The sequence below is a fragment of the Diabrotica virgifera genome, chromosome 5 (genome assembly GCF_917563875.1).
Source record: "Diabrotica virgifera virgifera chromosome 5, PGI_DIABVI_V3a".
NCBI classification, from domain to species: domain Eukaryota; kingdom Metazoa; phylum Arthropoda; class Insecta; order Coleoptera; family Chrysomelidae; genus Diabrotica; species Diabrotica virgifera.
The window spans coordinates 186391101-186416939 of record NC_065447.1 but is presented as its reverse complement, the minus strand read 5'-3'; the positions used below and the strand labels follow the sequence as shown (position 1 = coordinate 186416939).

Below are 25839 nucleotides of genomic sequence, written 5' to 3'. Positions count from 1 at the left end.
TCTTCTAGTTATAATCCTAAAAGAGATATGGTTGGTGAAAATAGTTTGTTTTTTTGGTACATTCTCAAATTGGTGTATTCAACTTGAAATAACAGAGAAAGGGTCAATTTTAGGTGTATAATGATACTAATACCTTTTATAGTGCTTGAAAATACCTTTAAAATGAACAATATTAAAGGTAAATTACATTTTAATATTTTTTATATTTTTTTTATATTTTCTACATGACCTTTTCTGACTGATTTCAATACGCAATTACGCAGCAGGCCGTGCGGAGTAACGGAGATACCTACATCAAGTAATTGATTTCAATTTTAATAAAAAATAAAATTTATACATCTGCCTAATACTTTTTATAAAAAAAGGATTTGGTAATATATTTTCTAGATTACCTACCGCATCTCAGGTACCTAAAATATTCATCATTATTCAAAAATATAAATAGTACAATAATTGTCTAATTTTTTTTAATAACCGATTATACAACGTATGATCATTCGAAGAACAAAACAAACACAAATCGTAAAATAAAATCTTATTGAAAGACTTATTTGCATAGAAATTACTTTTGTATAAATGTATAATTTTGTAATATTGATTATAACTCTACACCCATTGATCTTAAAATAACATAAAAAGAAAAATATGTAATTAAAATATAAATACACACTGTATCTAATATCTGGAATATTTATTAAACCAAAATTATTGCTTAGTCAACCTACAGTTGCATAAAATAAAACAATAAATTCTGCTTACATATATTTTGTAAAATATAAGAAAAGTTTAAATTAAGTTGACTCTAGTAAAAGATTTTTTCCGTTTGTTTCGGATTTTTCCGGTTGTGCAGCATCTTCCTTGGTCGGTTTCCGAACCGGGCCCCAATACCATAATTGAGTCTTCATTGAGTCGTCCAGTTTAGGTATGTAAGAACGTGGTATAAGAAATGAAGATAGGTTAAAGAGATCTATAAAAACTTTATACCGATCACTGAAATAAAAAAATGATATTATTTACAAGAAATTATAACGGTTAGGTATTTATAAATCGTAAATCTTAATAAAATGCAACTTTTAAATAAAGTGTTAGCTGGTATGGACAGCCATAATTTTTTTAATCCTTTCAAGCTCATAGTAGCAACACAGGTGTTGCTCCAAAATTGTTACGATCAGAGGAAGGACGTGTTCCTGTGCTTTTTAGATTACGAGAAAGCGTTTGATTTACGCTTTTGTCGTGTCCAACATCACAAGTTAACGCAGATCCTCAAGAAGCTTGATATAGACCAAAAAGACATAATAAGAAAAAGGCAGCACAATTAAAAATAGATAATTCTATATCCAAACCCATACATATAAGAATGGGTATTTGGCAGGGATGTGTGCTTTCCCCTCTTTTATTGAACATTTATTCGGAAGCCATATTTCAGGAGCCTTTGGAAGATGCAGAGATGGGAATCAAAGTGAATGGGGTATTGATCAAAAACATACGATATGCTGATGATGCTGTCTTAATTTGTGACAACATAGCAGATCTTCAAAAACTTGTCACTATAATCGAAGAATACAGTAAGCGCATGGGATTAGAGATTAATACCAAAAAGACCAAATTCATGATCATATTTAGAAACTTGGATGCATTTAAAAATTCCACCATAACACTGAATACTAAGTCCATTGAAAGAGTGAGCAAATTTAAATACCTGGGAACGTGGACTTTTGAAGACTGGGCATCGGACAGGGAAGTAAAATGTCGCATTGAGCAAGCTTGACAAGCTTTCGTAAAATTCAGTAAGGTACTGACTTGTTTAGAGTTCGATCTTACACTGAGACTAAGGTTTACTAAATGCTATGTGTGGTCGGTACTGCTATATGACATAGAGTGCTGGACACTCAAAACGAGGGATAAAAACAGATTAGAAACCTTCGAAATTTGGCGCTTTATCGCCGTATCGGTGTCGGAAACACTTTGTCGATGGAAAATTAGTCGACAACATTTGGTCGACAAACAGTTGATCGAATGCACAATTCGTCGAATGTACAATTCGTCGACAAACATTTGATCGAATGGATTTTTGGGAATGGAAAAGGAATAATACATGACATAAACACGCCAATATATAAAGTTAGTTTCTTTGTACCATATTAAAAAAAAATATTTTATAGATTTCCAGACCTAAGCCTTGGATATAGTGTCGAGGGAAGTTTATTTTCACGATTTCTTTATTTTTTTATTGATATTGACTAATTATTTCAGTCAAAAACATTGTACGGATATGCACCGATTCCCTAACAATTTATTTACCTCAGCATCTCGCATATTTCGTCTTGTCCGCAAGTGCCCCCAAATTTGACTTGTCCGGAAATGCTCCGTTGCAGACACCAAAAAGAAGAACGGTACAACATCACTCATTAAAATATTGCTGTCTACTCTCCCACCGCAGCCAATTTTTTCATTAAATTTAAAAATAATTAAGATTTAGAACAAAAAAATTAACAAAACCCCACAAAAAATAAATTCAGGTATGTATAATACAATATTCCAGTTAACAAAATAAAAACCAATAATCCGTCATTTGTCAACATTAATCCCTTTATCCTAAAGATAAATAACAGTTTGTCGACGAAAAATCCATTCGAACAAATGTTCGTCGACGAATTGTACATTCGACGAATTGTGCATTCGATCAACTGTTTGTCGACCAAATGTTGTCGACTAATTTTCCATCGGCGAAGTGTTCTCGACCAACTTTCCTAGACCCTCGCCGTATCCTAAAGATACCATGGATAGCGAAAGTCACAAATATAGATGTCCTTAAAAGAATCGATCAAGAACGCCAGCTTTTCGAAAACATCAAGAAAAGAAAAACGGCGTATTTGGGTCACATCATGCGAAACGAAAAATACCAGTTCCTTCAACTTATAATCCAGGGTAAAATTGAAGGCAAGAGAGGAATAGGACGCAAGAAACTGTCTTGGCTTCGAAACATAAGGCCATGGACAGAGATTAACGACATACAATATCTGATACACATTGCAAGAAACAGATAGTTAATGGAAAATGTGATCGCTAACATCCATTAGTGGATTTGCATCTGAAGAAGAAGAAGAAGAAGCTCATATATTTATGATTAAAACTAAATAAATATGACAAACTTTATATTACTTTGGTTGCTACTTATGTATGTTAAAGATAAGGGTGATTCCATTTCAAATCACTCAATTTTGGATCAAAAAACTTTTTCATCTCCGATTTCTCTGAAAATTGGTATATAGTAGTGTTGCCCAAAATCGGTCTTGATCTTGTAGTTTTGGTCTTGTTCTTGCGTTTTCGCAAGACGAAGACCTAACCTTTAAGTCCTTTTACTCTTATGTATAATCCTATGTTTCTGCTTCCTTACTTTTATATTTTTTAATAATTTTGGTCGTGTGAGCCAAAAATTTTAACTTTTTAAAAATGAAATGCATAAACGAAACTTTGTGTTAAGAAGCCACACATTGGTAGGTAATAATTATAATTAATCGTATCCATTTACAAAACAATTAAATTGTATTAAGAGTTGACCTACCTATTTTTGGCTTCTACCTATTTAAAAAAAAAAGGCAAAATTTTTGGACTCGCGACCAAAATTATTAAAAAATATAAAATTAAGAAAACAAAAAGATAGACCTATATATAAAGGAAAAAGGACTTAAAGATTAAAAAAAAAAAGAAGAAGAAAGCAAAAAAAAAAACAAAAAACGGCGGTTCTTGTGTAAAAGAAAACTGTAAATTTACTGGATCGGCTGCTTCATATTTTTTTCTTACTTTATTAACTGACCATAACATTAAAGTCTCTTAATGTAGAAATTCTCCAGCATGTTACAGTTTTTTAAAATGAAGAATTCCGCTAAGTTTGCAACTTGTTGCAGATGATTTTTTGAGGAATATTTTTATACATATTGAGTTATTTATTAAGCAAAAAATCTTTGCTTAATCCTGTCGCCAGGGGGGGTACAACGGCCTTCTTAATTCAGATGGACTTACCCAAGTTTTTTTATGTATTTTGACCCGTAGAACACGAATTTTTTGGGTAACAGTTGATCCGGATGTCAATAAGATTGTTATAAACAAAGAAGTTGAGGAATTACATAACAGCGATTTCTCGCAAAACAAAACATTTTTTTGTATTTTTTGGGTCATTCTAACCAAAAAATGTTCCTACAAGTTTTTTCGTAGGATGCATAGTTTGGAGATAAACGCGGTTGAACTTTCAAAAAATCGAAAAATTGCAATTTTTGAACCCGAATAACGTTTGAATAAAAAATAAAATAGCAATTCTGCTTACCGCCTTTAAAAGTTTAAGTCAAATTATATCTGTTTTGAATATTTGCATTGCTAAAAGTATATTTTTTGATTGTTAAAAAAAGCTATAAACACATAGTGTTTCCCGTGCCTAATACATGCGTTTTAATGCATGCTACTTAGAAATAGCCCCGCTTGCACTTTTACATTCTCTACGTACTCGTTCGATTTTAAATGAGAAATCATTGAAACATCACTCAAGCACTAGGTGTTTATAGCTTTGTTTTAACAATAAAATAATACATTTTTAGCAATACAAATAATTCAAACCGATATAATTTGACTTGAACTTTCAAATGCGGTAAGCAGAATTGCTATTTTATTTTTTAATCAAAAGTTTTTCGGCTTCAAAAATTCGAATTTTTCGTTTTTTTGAAAGTTCAACCGCGTTTATCTCGAAAACTATGCATCCTACGAAAAAATTTGTAGGAACATTTTTTGGTTAGAGTGGCCCAAAAAATACAAAAAAATGTTTTGTTTTGCGAGAAATCGCTGTTATGTGATTCCTCAACTTCTTGGTTTATAACAATCTTATCGACATCCGGATCAACTGTTACCCAAAAAATTCGTGTTCTACAGGTCAAAATACATAAAAAAAACTTAAGTAAGTCCATCTGAATACAGGAGGCCGTTGTACCCCCCCTGGCGACAGGACTAGCTGACCAAAGCTGACTTTTTTACTTTTCCCATTTTAAAACTTGGTTAACAGAAAACGATTGAACATTCTTGCCATCATTTTGTAAATATGTTGTAAATATAGTGTATGTTAGGAAAAAGAATCTCAAAAGTATATTGAAATACTCCACTTATCTCCAGAAATAGCATCCACTATAAAATAACAAAATAATACACGTCTATAATTTTAAACGAAAACCTAACAATGCCTCAATTGTATAACACACTTTAATTTTATTCGGTCCGCTTTCGTTCAATCCCAACTTTACACTAATAAAAATATGTGATATGCTTGTATTGTTCAACCCTCAATAGCCGTTTATGATCCTCAGAAACCTACCGAGCAAGATTCATATACAATTTATCGGAATATATAAACTTAAATTTTTGCATTTTGGCCAGGTTTTCGGCAAAATTCACCACTGTGCGGCGCCCAGATACAAGCCTGAAGTACCCCTCCAAGTGGACATTTGCCCACGAGAGGAATGGGGCATAGACCCAACTCAGACTGCAGGATTATACCTGATATGTATTTTTCTTGTGGTGCTGTCTCCTTTAGTGGAGGTTAGTCACTACACTGGCAAATCTGTCTCTGTCCAATGGGCCGTTAAACAAAGATATTAAATCAAGGCCGGTCCAGTCGCTTATATTTCTAACCCATGAAATTTTGTGCCTACCGGGACAATGTTTCCCTTCAATCTTACACTGGATGATAAGTTGCGCGAAGCGGGACTTTTCGTTTCACATTATGTGTCCAAGGTAGTTAACTTTTTTAACTTTGATAATATAATCCTAAGGCAAGCCGCACACCAACGAAACATGAATTGAAAAACATGAAACATGAAACGTAAAACACGTTTCATGAAAATTAAACACGGCTAAACAAATCTTGAAATCCGCCTACCAATGAAAAGAGTGTGATTCATGCTCATAACACATTTTTATTTTCGGAAAGTTTCATAAATGGCCGGACGTCTATTTGTTTAGCAGTGTTTTATTTCCATGAAACGTGATTTACGTTTCATGTTTCTTTGATGTGGCCTTAGGTATGTTCCAACTCGTCGAGAAACCGTACAGTGTACAGTAGTAACGGTTCTGCGCAATAGATAAAATGCGTTCCAACTGAAAGTGGTCCGTTCATCGTACCTTCCCTTTGTAGTTCCAACTCAACTTGGAATCGTCCGATGCGATGTACGGTTTCGGAATCGTCATTTCAGTACCCCGTCAAAAGCTATTACTGTTTGGACTGATCTGCGCATTATGCAGTACCTCCAAAAATTCTAATTTTAGTTCAGGTTCAGGTGGTCCTTTTATTTTGATTTCAAAGTGCTTTCAGCCGTACTTTTATACCATGTATTATTAACATTGTATTATTATTAAATTATTAATTTTTTTTGTTCAATTAGATTATTTTTGGATCAATTTAATTGTTTCTTCTTTTAATTTGTTGAAGTTTTTTTCTTACTTGGTCAGTCGTTCATTATAATAATTCACACAATTCTAATTTTTTCTATTAAAAAAAATATTTTAGTTGTCTTGTTTTGACAGGTGTATTTGGTGTTGATATACCTACTTAGAATTTCTTTGTTCTGTTTCATTAGCATTTAAATATTGGGATATTTGGGATAAAGTACCAAGTTCATTTGTATTTTATAAGTATATAAATCTCATAGATATAATAATTTGGAATCGTTTTCGTTCCATTTATAATCGAACTTGGTGTTTGTGTTTTGTGAAGATGGCTCTGGCATGGATGGATAAACAATTACGTATTCTTATAAACATGCAATTTTCAGATGCACAATATTGTTTTAACTAGGTAACTAATATACATTTTTTTAATTATTTAAGAAAAATAAATTACTATCTCTGGTTAAAATACAGAAAGAGGAGACAAGTGACAAACAAACAAATGCCAAAAAACCAATTGTTGTTCTTTATATATTTTTTGGCCTGTTTTAAACAAATGGACAGAAATCAAACCTTCAAACAAATAGCCAGTACTTAGGATACTGTCAAAATCCGTTCCAACACGTCTCACCTTCGCCACAACCTTTGTACCGTAAGCGAACGATGCTATGTCAAAGCATGCGCATAAAATCGATTCCAAACAGTTTCGTGATCGTTTTAAAACCGTACAAAAGTGGCAGTTGAAACAAACCTTTAAGCAACTCCCTATCTGTACCTATTATCCTCTGAATATTTTCGTTGTTGGTGTGGGTACCTGGTATATCTACTGGCCTAAAACAGAAGGGTTGGGTGGAGGAATATTTGGTAGTGAAGGAAATTTAAAATTTTCTATTTCATTACGAGAATATGAGTCTGTATTTCAGGCAGAAATTTTTGTAATCTCGCACATTATGCAAGCATAATTAACATTCTGGAAACCGGGCATGTAAGAAGGAAGAAAAAAGAACATTGGGAAGCATTTTCGAAAGAGATTGAGCACGAGTTTTATGGGATGCAAAAGAAAATGTGGAAAATGATAAGAGGTCAAAGAGCAGAGATGAAGGAATTGATAGAAGTAAAACATATTGATACAAATACATGGACAACTTACCTAAAAAAACCTATATCAAACAGCTAATCACAAAGAACTGGAAGCACCAGGATTAGAATCGGATGAGAAAACCGAAATTAAAGAGGAAGATATATAAAAAACGCCTTAAAAAAGATGAAAAATCGAAAAGCTGGAATAGCTAATGAACTTGTAAAATACGGAGGAGATAGACTTCACAAAGAACTGAATATCCTTATAAGTAAAATAATAAATACAGGAAGAATTCCAGAAGAATGAAGAACCACTCAAATGATAGCGTTATTTAAGAAAGGTGATAGGGCAGACCCCAGTAACTATAGAGGGATAAATTTACTAAGCACTATACTGAAACTTACAACAAAAATACTCTTGGAGAAAATAATGGCGTGCATAAATATATCTGATGAACAATAAGGATTTAGAAGTGGAAGATCATGAAACGATGCAGTTTTTATGATAAGGTATAAATAGCAGAGAAATCATTAGAATATAACAAACCAGCCTTTTTCTGTTTCATAGACCTAGAGAAAGCGTTTGATAGAATCCAATTAAAAGATGTGGTACACCTATTATATGAGAAAAATTTACCACTGAAATAGAAATGAAAGTCAATGGAATAATAACAGAACCCATAGAAACAAACAGAGGAATCAGGCAAGAAGATTCACTAAGCCCTCTACTGTTTAACATAATATTGGACGCAATAATAAAACAAGTGAAGAAAAAAAGAGGGTAAAAAATGGGCAATAGAGAGATAAACATACTCTGTTACGCTGAAGACACCGGCGTGTTAGTAGCAGAGTGCGAAGACGACCTACAAAGATTATTGCGCGAGTTCAACATTAACGCAAAAGAAATGAATATGAAAATATCAGCCCAAAAAACAAAAAGCTTAGTAATTGCTAAAGAACCAATAAGATGCAAATTGGAGTTAGACAATCAAATTATACAACAAGTAATGACGTTCAAATATCTGGGAATTAATCTATCAGCCGACAACAATATCGAAGAAGAAGTAAAAGGCCAAATAATTGAAGCCAGTAGAACGGCCGGATGCCTAAACGACACAATTTGGAAAAACAAACACCTAAGATTGGAAACAAAGGCCCGAATATACAGTGAGCACGTAAAGGTTGGAGTAAATTCATTTTCTCGAGAATGGACGATTTGGGAAAAAAATCCCGAAAAAGGTCAATTTTTATTTTTAAATTACGATTTTTTTGGCATATATATCATACTAGTGACGTCACCCATCTGGGCGTGATGACGTCATCGATGATTTTTTTAAATAGGAATAGGGGTCCTCTGATAGCTCATTTGAAAGGTAATTTAATTCTCTATTCAGTAATGTAAACATTTACATAACTATTTATACAGGGTGTCTAGAAAAAAAATTTAAAGTAAATTTATTGACATAAAAAGAAGAATGCATGTAATTTTTATTTAGTCCAAAATACATTTTAATGTTCTTAGAAAACAGAAAAAAATGTTTATTTGAAAAGTAACCATTGCTTTTCCCTTAAAATAAATGTTCAAACTGTCAAAAGGAAGGTAAGTGGCGGCTTTAATATTGAATTTAAGCAAAAAACGATATTTATTTGTTAAATGAACATTATTTCCTGTTTTCTGATAGCAGTAAAATGTATTTTGAGTTAAATAAATTACACACATTATTCTTTTTATGTCGATAAATTTATTTTAAAAAAAAAATTTTTTGGACACCCTGTATAAAAAATTATGTTAATGTTTATATAACTGAATAGAGAATTAAATTACCTTTCAAATAAGCTATCACACGACCCCTATTCTCATTTAAAAAAATTATAGATGACGGCATCACGCCCAGATGGGTGACGTCACTAGTATGACACATATGTCAAAAAGTCGCAATTTAAAAATAAGAATTGACCTGTTTCGGGATTTTTTCCAAAATCGTCCATTCTCGAGAAAATGAATTTATTCCAACCTTTACGTGCTCACTGTATATGTCAGTTATTAGGCCAGTTATGACTTACACAGCCGAAACAAGACCAGATACAAGCAAAACACGAAGACATCTGGAAACCAACGAAATGAAGATCTTAAGAAGGATTGCTGGAAAAGAACTACAGGATAGGGTAAGAAGTGAGGAAATCAGACGCATATATGGGGTAGACAAATAAATACCTGGGTAAAGAACAGAAAAGAAGAGTGGAATGAGCACATAAGCAGGATGTCTGAATCAAGGATAGTAAGAATAGCCATGACAAGTCACCGTTAGGCAGGAGAAGTATAGGACGCCCAAGGAAAGATGGAATGACAACTTAGGGGTAGAATGAAAGGCACCGTTGAAGAAAAACAGGCAGTACTGCCTATATAAAAGAAGAAGAAGAAAGAAACCGGGCATGTTGAAAATCAACTGTTCTAAAACTAAATTTATGACTGATCTGATTCCTAGCGGACATCTGGTTATGCGTGAACAAGAAGTGAAACTAGTGAAAAAGTACATTTACTTGGGTCATAACTCTGAGAAGACACTCTGAGAGACATATTTAGCAGCAGTGTACCGATGGGTTTAAAAACACAAGTGTTTGATCAATGTGTGCTACCGGTAATGACATATAAAGCAGAGAGACTGACTTTAACTCAGGCAAAAGCGTCGAAAATGCGGGTTGTTCAAAGGCATATGGAAAGATCGATGCTAGGTGTAACCCTATGGGATAAAATAAGAAATAAAGACCTCAGACGAAGAACCGGTATCACAGATATCATAGAACGTGTCACCAGGCTCAAGTAGGACTGGTGGGCAAGATACGTCGCCAGGCTGAAAGATTTAAGTTGGACAAGAAATCAGATGGAATGAAGGCCAAAGAAGATAAACGCAGTAGTATAACGCCGCCTACACGATGGACAGATGATATCAGGCGGATTAGTAAAAACTGGCAACAATCAGCACAATACCGCGAAGTGTGTAACAATTGGGGGAGACCTATGTCCAGCAGTGGACGTAAATTGGTTGGATAATGATGATGAATTATCATCATAGCTTTAGAACTAAAGCAAATCAATATAAGTATACATAGCCAATCAGCCTTGGGGTCTCTCATATGCCCTAATGTGAATTTTAGGCTTGTGTGGGAATGCCGGTGAGAGCATCAGGGAATATATGGCTATGAAAGAGCTGATCTACTTGCCAGATTTGCTACAAAACACTTCGGTCCAGAGCCAGCGGTGGGAATACCAAAAAGCATTGTCGACCACCTAGAAAAAATCGTTTTATCTGAAGGCGCAACTCATACCGGAAAGCGGAAAATATACCCAGTCCAATATATGTATGCAAGAGGTAAATTGGATGACTAAATTACTGTGGAAAATAAGTATATAATAAGCTCAGCGTCATAACAGCCTTCTTTACTTGATATGCGCCAGTTTAGTGATGCCTGCACACTTTGAAGTAGAGAACCTGAAACAGTCAACCATATTTTGCTTGACTGGGTGGCATTGGATCGCAAGCGGCAAACTCTTTTTGGATACAACGAAGCGACTGAAAACATATATGGTACTTATCCACTGGATCAGCATAAACTAGTATGGGGTTCCAGAATACTGGAATGGATGAAGGAATGGAAGATGTACAATACACCAATTGGCTGCAATACGACCTGCTTCCAGGAGAATTATAGTAGATGTCTTCCAGGTGAAAAAAATCACATGCATAAAATAATATTCTTTTTTGGTATATCTCTGAGACTGTCATCTCCCTTAAACTCGGCTTTATAAATATAAAAAATACTACACATAGTTTCAAAAGTTATGCATCACCCTTCGTATTCACCATGTTTACGCTTTTATAAATCCGTATCTTTATCACATATTTAATGGGCCTTTTTTATCAAAAATATACCTTTTTTGGTTTTTTATTTTATTTGAATACCCATTTAATTGACCTGGTTTTGCCAAGGTGTAAACATTTGAAAAATTTATTCTGGTGAAATTTTTGAAAACGTGATTAAAAATGAATCGTACTTTAATTTCTAAGTTGGACCGTATAAGAATTATCGATTTAGTTGAAGAAGGCCATTCACAGCGGTTCGTGGTGGAAATAGCGGGTGTTTCTCAGAGTGATGTCTCACGGATATGCAATAGGTTCCTGGAGACAAACTCGATACGGAATAGAGCTCGTTCTGGTAGACCCCGAGTTACCAACGATTGACAGAATGGATATATCAGAATTTCCATCCGTAGAAATTGTTCTCTGTCTGTACCAGCCCTCCAAAGAGCATCCAGGCATGCTACAGGAGTCAGAGTATCGTTGGCTACAACAAAAAGAAGAATTTTAGACTCAGGTTTGAGGAGTCGTAGACCAATAAGAGTTCCTCAACTACAACCTAGACATGTTTTGGACCGCCTCCAGTGGGCTTAAGAACACATACAGCTCACCCAACAGTTTTGGAATTTTGTGCTTTTTTCAGACGAGACCAGAATCTGTTTAAATAGTGATAACCGGCGAATTCGTGTGTGGCTAGTTGTGCAGCTCTTGTTGACTCTCGCCACACTCGAGTTCGCCGGATATCACTATTTAAACAGATTCTGGCCTCGTCTGAAAAAAGCACAAAATTCCAAAACTGTAGGGAGGGGGAGCTGTATGTGTTATTAAGCCCACTGGAGACGGTCCAAATCATGTCTAGGTTGCAGCTGAGTAACTCTTATTGGTCGAGGACTCCTCAAACCTGAGTCTAAAATTCTTCTTCTTATTGTAGCCAACAATACCCTGACTCCTGTAGCATGCCTGAATTCTCTTTGGAGGGCTGGTACAGACATAGAACAATTTCTACGGATGGAAATTCTGATATATTCATTCTGTAGATCATTGGTAACTCGGTGTCTACCAGACCGAGGTCTATTCCGTATCGAGTTTGTCTTCAGGAACCTATTGCATATCTGTGAGACATCACTCTAAGAAACACCCGCTATTTTCACCACGAACCGCTGTGAATGGCCTTCTTCAACTAAATCGATAATTCTTATACGGTCCAACTCAGAAATTAAAGTACGATTCATTTCTAATCACGTTTTCAAAAATTTCACCAGAATAAATTTTTCAAATGTTTACACCTTGGCAAAACCAGGTGAATTAAATAGGTATTCAAATAAAATAAAAAACCAAAAAAGGTATATTTTTTTAAAAAAGGCCCATTAAATATGAATGTGATAAAGATACGGATTTATAAAAGCGTAAACATCGTGAATACGAGGGGTGATGTGAAACTACGTTTCACACTACACGTGAAACAACTTTTGAAACTATGTGTATTTCTTTTAATGTTTTATTAATTTGATTTCGGTAATTTATTTTTGTAATATTATCTCTTACCCTAGTGTTGATCGCAAATAATGATATCCCGAGGATCCGCCAGTCCCTAATTGAGATGTTCCTATCATTCGCTGAACCATTAGCATGTGATTATCTGAAAAAAAAACCTACATGAAATATAATATAACACAATTGTTAATAAATAATTGTTATCGATATGATAGTGTGTTGGAAAAACAATGGTGTGGGAAAATCTACATTTTACCATTATTTTTTATAAAAAATATTTAATTTAAATCTGCAACTGGATTATAAATTTAATAATTAATAATTAGATTAAATATGTGTTTTTCTACGACCGTTTCATGATATGCTCAATAGTCGCTATTTTTTAATAAATAATAGCACCCACTACTGTACCCGTGAGTAATACTTCATTACTCACGTGCTGAAGCTACTCACTCGCGTTCCGAAGTTAGATTCAAGTGGCGCATGCCACTTTTATATTTGAATCGTATTTATTTAAACTGCAAAATTTTAAAGGAATTTTGACTGTAACAATGTTAGTACAGTGGAACCCCGATAAGTCGGCCCCCGATAACCCGGAAGTCCGGCTAACCCGGACCGATTTTCATCAGACAAAAATTTAACAAATAAACAATTTAACAATTTTATCAAATAAAAATGTATGTAGGCCAAATAATATTTCAGAGATAATGTGTATTTGTGTAATTTGAACACATAAGTACAATAGTAAAAATGATTCATGCACACGGCGGCAGCCAGAGCGACCGTCTCAGCTTATCGGAAAGAACAGACACCTGTCTGTATTCCTTTTTCTTTATTTATGTCAAACTGTCTTAGCATTGTTTAAAAAAGACGTGACTATTTAAAAATTCTTGTATTGTGTGTAGTACAGCCTATTAATCACTTCCGTTCTGTAATGTAATCGTGCTTCAGATTGTGTTTGCTTTGTCTACGTAATGGTAACAAAACGTAAAAATGTTGCAGTGACAATGGAAAAGAAACTACGGTAGGATTGATAAAGACGAATCTTTAAAATAAATTTATTGCAGCATCATAATATGATATTATGCTACCATAGGTCTGGATCCCGCGTATGAAAAAAAAGTTGATTAATAGCAAGCTAAAAATTTATTAATAGCTTAAGGGTGTCTAGTCGGATAAACTTTGATATATGAGAACACTGGAACAGGGGCAGTTTTAATTGTGGAACAGGTCAAAAATTTGGAACGGTCAGAACACGAAAATGGCACATTTGTTTTGTCCGACAGAACAGACATAAACTCTCCGAACAGAGATTAAACTCTCATGCAAAAATCAGACTGCTATTTATCACCTGTCATAATTCCTGTCATTTGACATATTCTACATGTTCCACTCATTAAAACGCCAATTTGGTGATAAATAGCAGTCTGATTTTTGCATGAGAGTTTAATCTCTGTTCGGAGAGTTTAAGTCTGTTCTGTCGGAAAAAATACATGTGCCGTTTTCGTGGTCTGACCGTTCCAAATTTTTAACCTGTTCCACAGTTAAAACTTCCCCTGTTCCAGTGTTCCCATATATTAATGTTTGTCCGACTAGACACCCTTAAGCTAATAACAAATTTTCAGCTTGCTATTTATCAATTTTTTTTTGTACGCAGGATCCAGACCTACCATATTATGGTGTCGGTACATCTCTACAGTATGACTGAGTTTTTTACCAAGAAATGAACAAAACTCTACACTCTATACAACTATACGTAATTTAGATGTGTACTGTGCATATGTGTTTCATGTTTTTGTAATTGTAATGGAGGTTATTTATTAATTTTTACTATATTCTCCGGCTAACCCGGATTTTCGATAACCCGGATCGGCCGCGGTCCCGATTAATCCGAGTTATCGAGGTTCCACTGTATATTTTTTACGTTTATGTCTTGTTTAATAAAAATTTTAACGTTTATCATTTATTTTGGTGACAGTGGCATTGTGTTAAATATGTTATAACATATTATATTATATAGCTATATTATTATATGTATTATATATATAGTTGAACGTAAATATACATTATAACTATATGAAATACGTCCACCGACAGTAGGTACAAATTTATGCTTATAATTTTTCGGAAATGAATAGAACTTGGATTGACTATTTCTTGTTGTATTTTTAAAATAAATAAGAATTGGGTAATAGTAGGCAACCAATTATTCAGCCACGTACTAGGGGTAAACAGCATTTAGGTATTTTTATAAATTATTATAATTTAAATCTCGAGTAGTTGATAATTATATTTTTTACTAATTAAAATAAAAAAACAGGTCGTAGAAAAAGTATAGTATTCTACTCGCATGTAATGACTATTACTCACTCTGATGAATTACGACACGAGCCGTAGGCTCGTGTCGCAAACTTCATCATCGTGAGTAATAGCCATCATTACATGCTCGTTGAAAAATATACTATTATCGTCGATTGATAAATTATAGAGGAGTATTTATCAATCAACGCTATTATCTCAATTAAATAAGGAATTGATTATATCAATGGGTTGAGTAAAACTATTATTCCTTGATAAAGGTCAAGAGGCGAGATTAGCAGAAAATTTTTAATTATATTTTAGATTAAATATTATATATGTTTTGATCGGGTTAAGCCACTGTTGATTGTAATGAAAATTACATTTTTAACTAATATTTGACGTTCTATATTGGAATTTCATCCCTACAAAATATACTTGGTACAGGAAATTAATGAAGATGATCCGGACAGGCAACCACGATTTTGCGATGTTATGACTAAAGAAATAATTAGTTATCTCATTTGTTTCTCGGATTAATGTTTTTTCTAAATGGTACTTACTGCAAGTCGACACAAATAAAAGAAAATACCAGAGTAAATTTGCCAAAAAACTAGTAGAACAAAAACAACTGGCGACCGATGGATATGATACCGAAACGGCAAGGAAAAGGTATACGATTAGGGAAAACGGAATAAACCAAAAAATTAAAAGCACAAAACATATAGAGATATCAAGTAAGGAAACGAACATAAAGAACCTGGCAAATAAAATGGACAAGAATAAAAGAAGGAACAAAAGCGATAAGATATACCATATTATGTCCCTGTAAGTTGGGACCATACGGAAAACATTTTTACTCACAATCGGTTATAGTCTAGGCGCCAGAGGGGCCACCGTGTCCTTTTCACTTCTGATGGACAAACTTAACGGTTTCTTATGGATTTTTGGATGCTGATTACGAATTTCGAGGGTGGATTTCGATCCGGATGGTCAAAAAATTGTTATAAACAATTTAATTGCTTATAAATTGTTTATAAGGATCTGGCTCATAAACTAAAAGATATAAAAATGAATGTTTCAAATAAAATTTGTTCGCTAATAAAAAACGAAGAAAAAACGTTTACTAAACTTAAATCCAACAATTAGAACTCAAGATATTGTAAAATTAGTGCACAATGCAAATTGCAAATTGCAAAATAAGTATTTTTTGAAGCTTTATCGATCGTAACTCAGCTTCTACGTATGCAAATAAGCTCTAGAGGGTCTCTATTTTAAAGCTTCATTAATAGGATTCCAAACAAAGTTTGTTAAATTACTTTATATTTATTTGTTTTAAAGTTACACCCGTTTAAAGTTATAATTTTATTAAAAAAAGTGTACATCAATTTGTTTATAAGGGTTTCAAGTAAATTTGGGCTATAAACATTTATACTTTAATTAACAATAATGATGGAAAAACTCAAAAGGAACATTTTGAGCTTTTTGAAATGTTCGTAAGTTTATTTTTGGTTAAGATATCGATATTTTAATGGCGCGCTATGAGGCGCAAAAGCGGCTCACAGTCAAGTATGTAAGTATTTTTCGACGCTTTATCGATCGTAACTCGGCTTCTACGCATGAAAATGAGCCAATATGTGATATCGATATAAAAATGAATCGAGTTCTTTTACAGCATCATCATTGCATATAAGACGAGCATTTATGTTGTGGCGGCATACACACAATTGACGTGCCTTGATGGTGTTGCAAAAGAACTAGATCCACTTTATATGGATATCATCTAGATAATATAATTAGACTCTGAAGCCCCAGAAAGTTTTAGTTTTACTGCCCACAAGAACATACTTAGTATCACCATGTAACTGTAAAAATTGCTCTAAGAACTTATGCAGATGTAAAAAAGCTGAGATTCTCTTTATATCTCGATGCAGATGCATGAAAGATAATGTTTGTAAAAATAGTATTAATAAATAATATCAACTTACTTTTTAGTTATATTTCTAAAATATTAGTTTTTAATGTTTTTTTTTCTCATTTAGTACAAAAAATAGAAGACAAATAAATAGAATGAAAGGTGATACGAGGTACAGTATGATGATTTAATTATAAAAATTATATGATAAAATTTTATTAGGATCTTCAAAAATGAAAAATGAAGATATCGTATATAATATACATAGAAATTATAATTTGCATCAGGAAGTTAGGGCTTGTCCATATGTGGGCGGTTTGCCAACGTCGACTGCGCGGCTTACCTGTTTTCCCCCTGTTTTTCTTGGTATTAGGGTGAAACTTCAAAGGCGGCATTAGGGTGAGATCAAGTAAAACAGGTAAACCGCGCAGTCGACGTTAACAAACCGCCCACATATAAACAGGACCTTTGCTCGTGAACCTTTAGCCGGTGAGTCAATCTCGCGCCTCAGAGCGCGCTATTAAAATATCGATATCTTGGCCAAAAATTAACATACGAACATTTTCTTAAGCTCACAATGTTCCTTTTGAGTTCTCTATCATTATTTTTAATTAAAGTATAAATATTTATAGCTGAAATTTGCTTGAAACCCTTATAAACAAATTAATTACAATTTTTTTAAGAAAATTTTAACTTTAAGCGGATATAACTTAAAAAAAATGAAAACAAAGTAATTTAACAAACTTTGTTTGGAAGCCTATTAATGAAGCTTTAAAATGAGACCTCCAAGGTGTCATTTGCATCCTTAGAAGCCGAGTTACGATCGATAAAGCTTCGAAAAATACTTATTATGCAATTTTCAATTTGCATTGTGCACTAATTTTACAATATCTTGAGTTCTAATTGGTGGATTTAAGTTTAGTAAACGTTTTTTTCTTCGTTTTTTATTAACGAACAAATTTTATTTGAAACGTTCTTTTTATCTCTTTTAGTTTATGAGCCAGAGCCTTACAAACAATTTTTAAACAATTAAATTGTTTATAACAATTTTTTGACCACTAGGATCGAATTCCACCCTCGAAATTAGTAATCAGCAGCCAAGAATCCATAAGAAACCGTTGAGGTTGTCCATCAGAATTGAAAAGGACACGGTGACCTCTATTTGGCGCCTAGACTATTAGTAATTTATGGATTTCTAACCTTTGAAGTAAACAGGAAGCGACTTATTACTTACTTTACTTTCCCAGCTAGCCGGGAAAGTACTTTCCCGGCTAGCATCTTTCACTTTTCTACCTGCAAATGTCAATGTCATTTTTGATTAAGAGATGGTTTAGAAAGAATAGAATCCACTCAATATTTATTTAATTAAGAAACAACAACAACAACAACAACAAAAAGAAAACTATTTGGAATTATAAATATTAATAGTTACATTGGAATTATGACTACTTTAACGGTTAAAATAAGACCGTGTTGCTCAAAATTATGAGTTTCAGAAATAGATGATGACGCCGACGTTTCTGGATTAAATTAATTAATAATTAATTCTCACAGGTTACTTAAAATAATTCATCTTATCACATAATGAAAATGGATACAGATATTTAAAACGAAATTATTATTGGTAGATTGTGAGTATTAGAAATCCATAAACTACTAACCGATTGTGAGTAAAATAGTATACAAACCTCGCGGGAACTCATTCTAGCCTCGCGTCTGTAGTTTACCTCGGTGCTTCGCACCTTGCCGCTCGGCTGAAATAGAGTACTTTCCCGCTAGGTATGTAATATACTATTATTACTAATTTTATCAGAAAAAATATTTCCTCATATAAAGTTCTGCATGATCTAAAACCCAAAATGCAATCATCAGATTATCAAATTGTATCAATAGTACAGGGTGTAACAAAAATACAGGTCATAAATTAAACCACATATTCTAGGACCAAAAATAGTTCGACGAACCTAACTTACCTTAGTACAAATATGCGTATAAAAAAGTTACAGCCCTTTGAAATTACAAAATAAAAATCGATTTTTTCGAATATATCAAAAACTCTTAGAGATTTTTTATTGAAAATAGACATGTGGCATTCTTGTAGCAGGAGTATCTTAAAGAAAAATTATAGTGAAATTTGTGCACCCCATAAAAATTTTAAGAGGGTTTTGTTCCCTTAAACCCCCCCAAACTTTTGTGTACGTTCCAATTAAATTATTATTGTGATACCATTAGTTAAATTCAATATTTTTAAAACTTTTTTGGCTCTTGGTATTTTTTCGATAAGGCAGTTTTTATCGAGTTGCGGCTACTTTTTTAATATGTTTACATAAATATTTTAAGGGGGCGTTGTTCCTTTAAACCCCCCAAATGGTTGTGTCCGTTACGAGGGATGTCAAAAAATATGAAATTATCTCAACAGCAAAGTACCTTTATATTTCACAAGATTGAAAATTGTTATTATGAAAAGTTGTTTGGAATTAAAAATTATGTTGGAATATGCAATTACATTTTTCTAATTAAAAAAAAATTGAAAATGTTTCTCACATCACGGATGCCTAACATCATTTTATGATAACTCCGATATTATTAATTTTACCAAAAAGGTTATTCTATATAAATAGTTTTGCATGGTCTAGAAAATAAGATGCGACCATAATATGTCAAATTTGATCAGTTTTATATGAGGTATGTCAAAAAATATGAATTTCGCTCGAGAGTAAAATACCTTTATTTTTCACAATATTGAAAATTGGTATTATAAAAAAAGTTGTTGAGAATTAAAAAATATGCACGAATATGCAATTACATCCTTCTAATTAAAATATTGTGAACTATAAAGGTACTTTATTCTTGAGCTAAATTCAAATTTGTTTTACCCTCGTAAAACATTGATAAAATTTAATAAAGAATGGTTGCATCGTAGTTTTTAGACCATGCAAAACTTTTGTAAATAACGTTTTTTCGTAAAATGAACATCAGAAATAAAATATGAGTATTTGTAATTTGACAAAAATTTTTAATTTTTTTTTTTTCAATTAGAAGAATGAAATTGTATATTATAAGTAACATAATTTTTAATTCCAAACAACTTTTCCTAATAACAATTTTCAATATTGTGAACTATAAAGGTACTTCACTCTTGAGAGAAATTCATATTTATTGACATCCCTTGTATACTATTGATAAAATTTGATAATCTGATCATCATCTTAGGCTTTAGATCATGCAGAACTTTTTATGAAGAATAACTTTTTTACGTAAAATCAATAATAAAAAAGTTTTCCATATGGTTCCAACTTACAGGGACATACTGTATACAGTCGAACCCTCTTATTGGAATAGCCTTCGTGCTAAGCAAAACTATTCCTATAACTGGAATATTCTAATATTCATATCTATATATCTATATTTAATCCCTTAAACCGGGATAATCTTATATAACCGGTGTTTTAATAAGCGGGTTCAACTGTATAATACGGAACAGAAAAATGAAAAGGACATCATAAAAATGGCTACATGGAATGTGTGAGGCGTAAACGGTGAGATGTAAAGTTGTTACTTGAAGATTAAACATTCCATTTCAAGATTCTTACAAGTAATCGTGGTTTATTTCAATCTAGACCGTTGTTTTTATATAATAGATTTCTATGGCTGTCGCCGCCTCTCCATACCCAGCTTCCAATTTTTTCTATCGTAACACATATCTTCATCTAATTGCCTCGAATCCATTGCCTCCTGAATATTGTCCCTCCAGCTTCTCCGTGGTCGTCCTCTTTTTCTTCTCTCCGGTGGGACCCACTCTAATTCATTCTTTTAACGTGACCGAACCATGTCAGCTGTCTCTTTTCAATATCGCCTATTATAGTTTTTTCCACCTTTATATGTTCTTACAGACATGTTCTAATCTCGAAACCTGACAGCCTCTCCTCAAAAAGTCAATTTCTGTACTAAGTAGTTTTTTTTTATTTCTTGCACTTATGTCCCAAACTTCTGCACCGTAGATTGTAGCGCTCTTCATTATACTTTCATATATTCTTCTCTTTGTTCTCTAACGGAGACAGTAACAGCAATGGTCACCAGAATAACAAACGAGGAAGTGGCTCAAGCGCTTCAAAAAATAAAGAAAGGAAAAGCAGTCGGACCAGATGATATTCCTGGGGAAGTATGGAAAGCATTGGGAGAGATAGGAATAAGTTGGCTAGCAGGTCTATTTAATAGAATTATGGAAGTTGGACAAATGCCAGACGAATGGACAAGCAGTATATTAGTACCTATCTACAAAAACAAGGGAGACATACAACAATGCACAAACTACAGGGCTATAAAACTACTTAGCCACACCATGAAAATATGGGAGAGAGTAATTGATAGACGGATACGTGAAGAAACCGATATATCCGATAATCAATTTGGCTTTATGCAGGACAGATCAACAACAGATGCAATTTTCATTGTAAGGCAACTGATGGAAAAATACAGGAATAAAGAGAACAACGCTCATATGGTATTCATTGATCTTGAGAAAGCATATGATAGAGTTCCTCGAGAGATTCTGTGGTGGGCACTCAATAAGAAAGGAGTCCCTGGCGAATATGTAAAGATTGTGAGAGATATGTATGAGGGAGTAACGACTAGTGTTAGAACAGGTGTGGGAGAGACTGATAAATTTCAGGTGAAAGTAGGATGGCACCAAGGCTCTGTGCTTAGTCCTTATTTATTCCCTTTAGTTTTGGACCAGATAACAGCGAAACTACAGGGTAGTATTCCATGGTGCCTAATGTATGCTGATGATGTAGTGTTAATAGGAACTAGTGAAAGAGACTTAGAACAAAAACTGGAACAGTGGAGACAAGCTCTGGAGGAAAAAGGTTTAAAACTTAGTAGGACAAAAACAGAGTATTTGGAATGTTCATTTAAAGATGGAGTCACTACAAATAAAATGGTATCTTTGGATGGTGAAATGATTGTGAAAAGCAATAGTTTTAAGTACCTAGGATTAGGATCGGTATTACAGAGTAACGGAGAAATAGATGGAGATGCGTGCAGTAGAATTAGGGCTGGATGGATGAAGTGGAAAGAAGCGAGTGGCGTGTTGTGTGACAGAAAAATTCCAATGAAGCTGAAGGGAAAATTCTATAAAACAGCCATAAGACCGGCTATGATGCACGGAACTGAATGTTGGGCAGTGAAAAAGAAAGAGGAACAACGAATGCATGTGGCGGAAATGAGAATGCTTAGATGGATGAGTGGAATGACAAAGAAGGATAAAATTAGAAATGAGTATATTAGGGGAAGTCTAGGTGTGGCACCAATTGATGCCAAAATGAGAGAGCATAGGTTAAGATGGTTTGGTCATGTTCAACGTCGAGACGTTAATCACCCAATACGAAGAATAGCTGAAGTACAGATTCCTGGAAGGAGTAGGAGAGGAAGATCAAAAAAGACCTGGGGGAGGCGATAAGGCAGGATATGTTGGTAAAGGGGATTAACATTGATATGACCCAAGATAGAATTGTGTGGAGAAATGCAATTAGGGAAGCCGACCCCGCATAGGGATAAGGCAAAGAGAATGATGATATTCTTCTCTTTGTTTCCTTCCTGATATCTTTGTCCATAAAATTGAATTGAGGGATCTAGTGATGCTTCTACCTTTATTGATCCTATGTTGTATTTCATCTAGACCGTTGTTTTTGCCGCACTATATGCTCGACGTATTTAATTAGCATAATGGCAAGAATTAATTGAATAAATAAATATATAATTAATAAACTGTTAGTATTAAATTATAAAATTTTAATAACTGTAAAATATTTGTTGGGAATTTGGGATGTACACCGACAGAGGTGTACCATATAGTGCGACGCGCGGCGTCTTATCAGTCGAGTGGACGAGCATAATTAACAATTAAAAAACAACGGTCTACACTAAAATAAGTAACTTTTACGCTTCAGAATCTTAAAATTGAATGTTAAACTTCAGTTTGGGCACATGACAAAAAAAATTTAATTTTAATTTACATAAATATTATGTGTTTTCAAGCCTCGAATATGCGTATTTTCGCGTTTTTCAGATTTTCGCTTCTAACTCGAAAACTAACAACTTCTGAGCAAAATGACAAAAGACCTTTTTTGTTTAAAATGGCCCAAATATCCTAAAAAACAGCCACAACCGGGGAAAAAAGGTGATCCTTTGAATTTGTTTAAAAACATTTAGTGTGATACAATTGATCCAAAAGATGGCATAACCCAGACATCCAAAGTGGAAGTTATCGTCCAACACCAAATTGTTCTATATGGTCTACATATTGTTCAGAAAAAAGTCACCCCATTTTGAGGGTCGGGTTTGGGGGGAGAGGGGGAGAAATCGGTAAATTCATAGTTTTTTAAGTTTCTCGGCAATATTTCTAAAACTATGCGGTTTAGCTTAAACAACCTTTTATACAAAAATGTTCTGCATTAAATTTTAAATACATAAAGAAGGCTAAATAAAGAAGACTAATAATCTTTCTAAAATGTAGAATTCCAAAGTTACGGAGGTCCATAATTAGTCCAAAGGAAAGGCCTAACCCAGACATCCAAAATAAAAGTTTTCCTTCAACACCAAATTGTTCTATATGGTCCACATATTGTTCAGTAAAAAGTTACACCATTTTGAGCGTTCAGTTTGGGGGGGGAGATGGGGGAGATGGGGGAGAAGTAGGTAAATTAGTAGTTTTTTAAGTTTTTCGTCAATATTTTTAAAACTGTGCTTTAGCGTAAACAATATTCTATACAAGAATGTTCTACATAAAATTTAAAACAAAAACAGTCCTATACATATTTAGTATAAAACCAACGGTTCCAGAGTTACGGAGGGTGAAAAGTAGAGGTTTTCAATACTTTTTATATTTTTTGGACAATTGATGATGATTTTGGGTGGTAAGGTTGACGTTTCTTCAAGGGCTTATCACTAACATACCATCAGCCACTGAAATAGCAAAGTTTATTTACAAAACACAATCCTGTTAAAGAAAATTTCTTTCATCAGTAAAAATATTATAAATTTCCCAAAAAATATAAAAAGTATCGAAAACCTCCACTTTTCACCCTCCCTAACTCTGGAACTGTTGATACTATAACAATTATGAATAGGACCTTTTTTGTTTTGATTTTTGTGTAGAACATTTCTGTATAGAACATTGTTTACTCTAAAGCATATTTTTAGAAATATTGACGAAAAACTTAAAAAAACTACTAATTTGTTCACTTCTCCCCCATCTTCCCCACAAACCGGACGCTAAAAATGTAACTTTTTACTGAACAATATGTGGACCATATAGAACAATTTGGTGGTGTAGGAAAACTTTTAATTTGGATTAGGCCTTTTGGATTTGGTTAGGCCTTTTTTTGGACCAATTATACTATACTACCTCCGTAACTTTGTAACCGTTCATTTTAGATGGATTATGCATAGAACATTTTTTATTTCAAATTTAATGTAGAACATTTTTGTATAGAAGGTTGTTCATGCTATACAGCATAGTTTTAGAAATATTGACGAAAAACGTAAAAAACTACGAATTTACCGATTTCTCCCCCCTCCCCCCCCCCAAACCCGACGACACTTAATGTGGTGTGACTTTTTTGTGAACATTATGTGGACCATATAGAACAATTTGGCGTTGGAGGATAACTTTCACTTTGGATTTCTGGGTTTGGGTCTAGTTATACCATATTAATTGTTTAAACAATAATTAATACCCAAATATTTCGCCAGGTACTGTTATGATTTATTTAAATAGGACATTTTTAAACAGGAAAGCACAAAGAAACCGAATCAGAATTTTTTTTCATACGGTAACGCAGCGGTCTTACAGCACGGTCCAGTTGTTAAAAATTTTCTATTAACACGTTGACGGACAATGCGTCAAATGTATAAGCAAGTGTTGTGACCCTATTTATGTTGCAAAGTAGAATAGGGAAAATGCAACGTCTATAGACGTTGTGTCACATTAACTCAATCGAAATTAGACGTCTATAGACGTTCTGTCCGTCAACGTGTTAATGTTGTAAATTTCGATTTAATGTAGTTTATGGCATGACGGAAAAAAATTTTAATTAACATTAGCAAAGCATAGATGTTACGTTAAATATTTTTACAGGTGTTACACTCTTGTTTTTTAACGTGAATACAGTTAATATGAAAAAAAAATGAAAGATATCGGAATTCTTCAATAAAGTACCAGTCTAATGATAGACAGTCAAATGTTATACTAGTCAGATATTCACTAGTTAGAACTAAACGTTTGCGGTACTGGAAGTGAGGAGGTTGAACAATACAAGATATTTATATCGTTAAAACGTTGATGGACAGTGCGTCAAATGTATGAGCAAGTATTATGACACTATATTATGTATTTTGCAAAGTAGAATAGGAAAATTGCGGAATTTCTTTTAGCGCTTACAGTTTATGGAAACAATGGGTTTTTAACAGTTTTTGTAAACAAGTTGATGACGACCATGGACCACAACTCGTTATTTTAAAAATGTCGTCGATAGACGTTGTGTCACATTACATCAATATAAATGAGACGTCTATTATAGACGTTCTGTACGTCAACGTGTTAAGTTAAAAGATGTCCTCTTTGGAATAAAAATCGACCTTTTTCAACATTTTCACAAAATCTACTTAATATTTTCAAATATCACCCAAATAATATTAACTTTTTCTGGTGGCCAATCGTATATATACGGTATCCGCCAAAATAAACAGTACCGAAATTAAGAAGGC

General features: G+C 33.5%; 1 protein-coding gene across 2 annotated transcripts in view; it reads right to left on the bottom strand.

The window, feature by feature from the left end:
• Positions 1-749: 749 nt before the first annotated feature.
• Positions 750-25839, bottom strand: part of LOC114328579 (tryptophan 2,3-dioxygenase) — a 136947-nt gene continuing 111857 nt past the window's right edge. For both annotated transcript variants that reach the window (XM_028277467.2, XM_050651708.1), the window contains 2 exons: positions 12909-13002; positions 750-990 (listed from right to left, as the gene is read on the bottom strand). In XM_028277467.2, coding sequence (XP_028133268.2) covers positions 792-990; positions 12909-13002 — 293 coding nt within the window. In that variant the 3' untranslated portion in view covers positions 750-791. The remainder of the gene's footprint in view (positions 991-12908; positions 13003-25839) is intronic.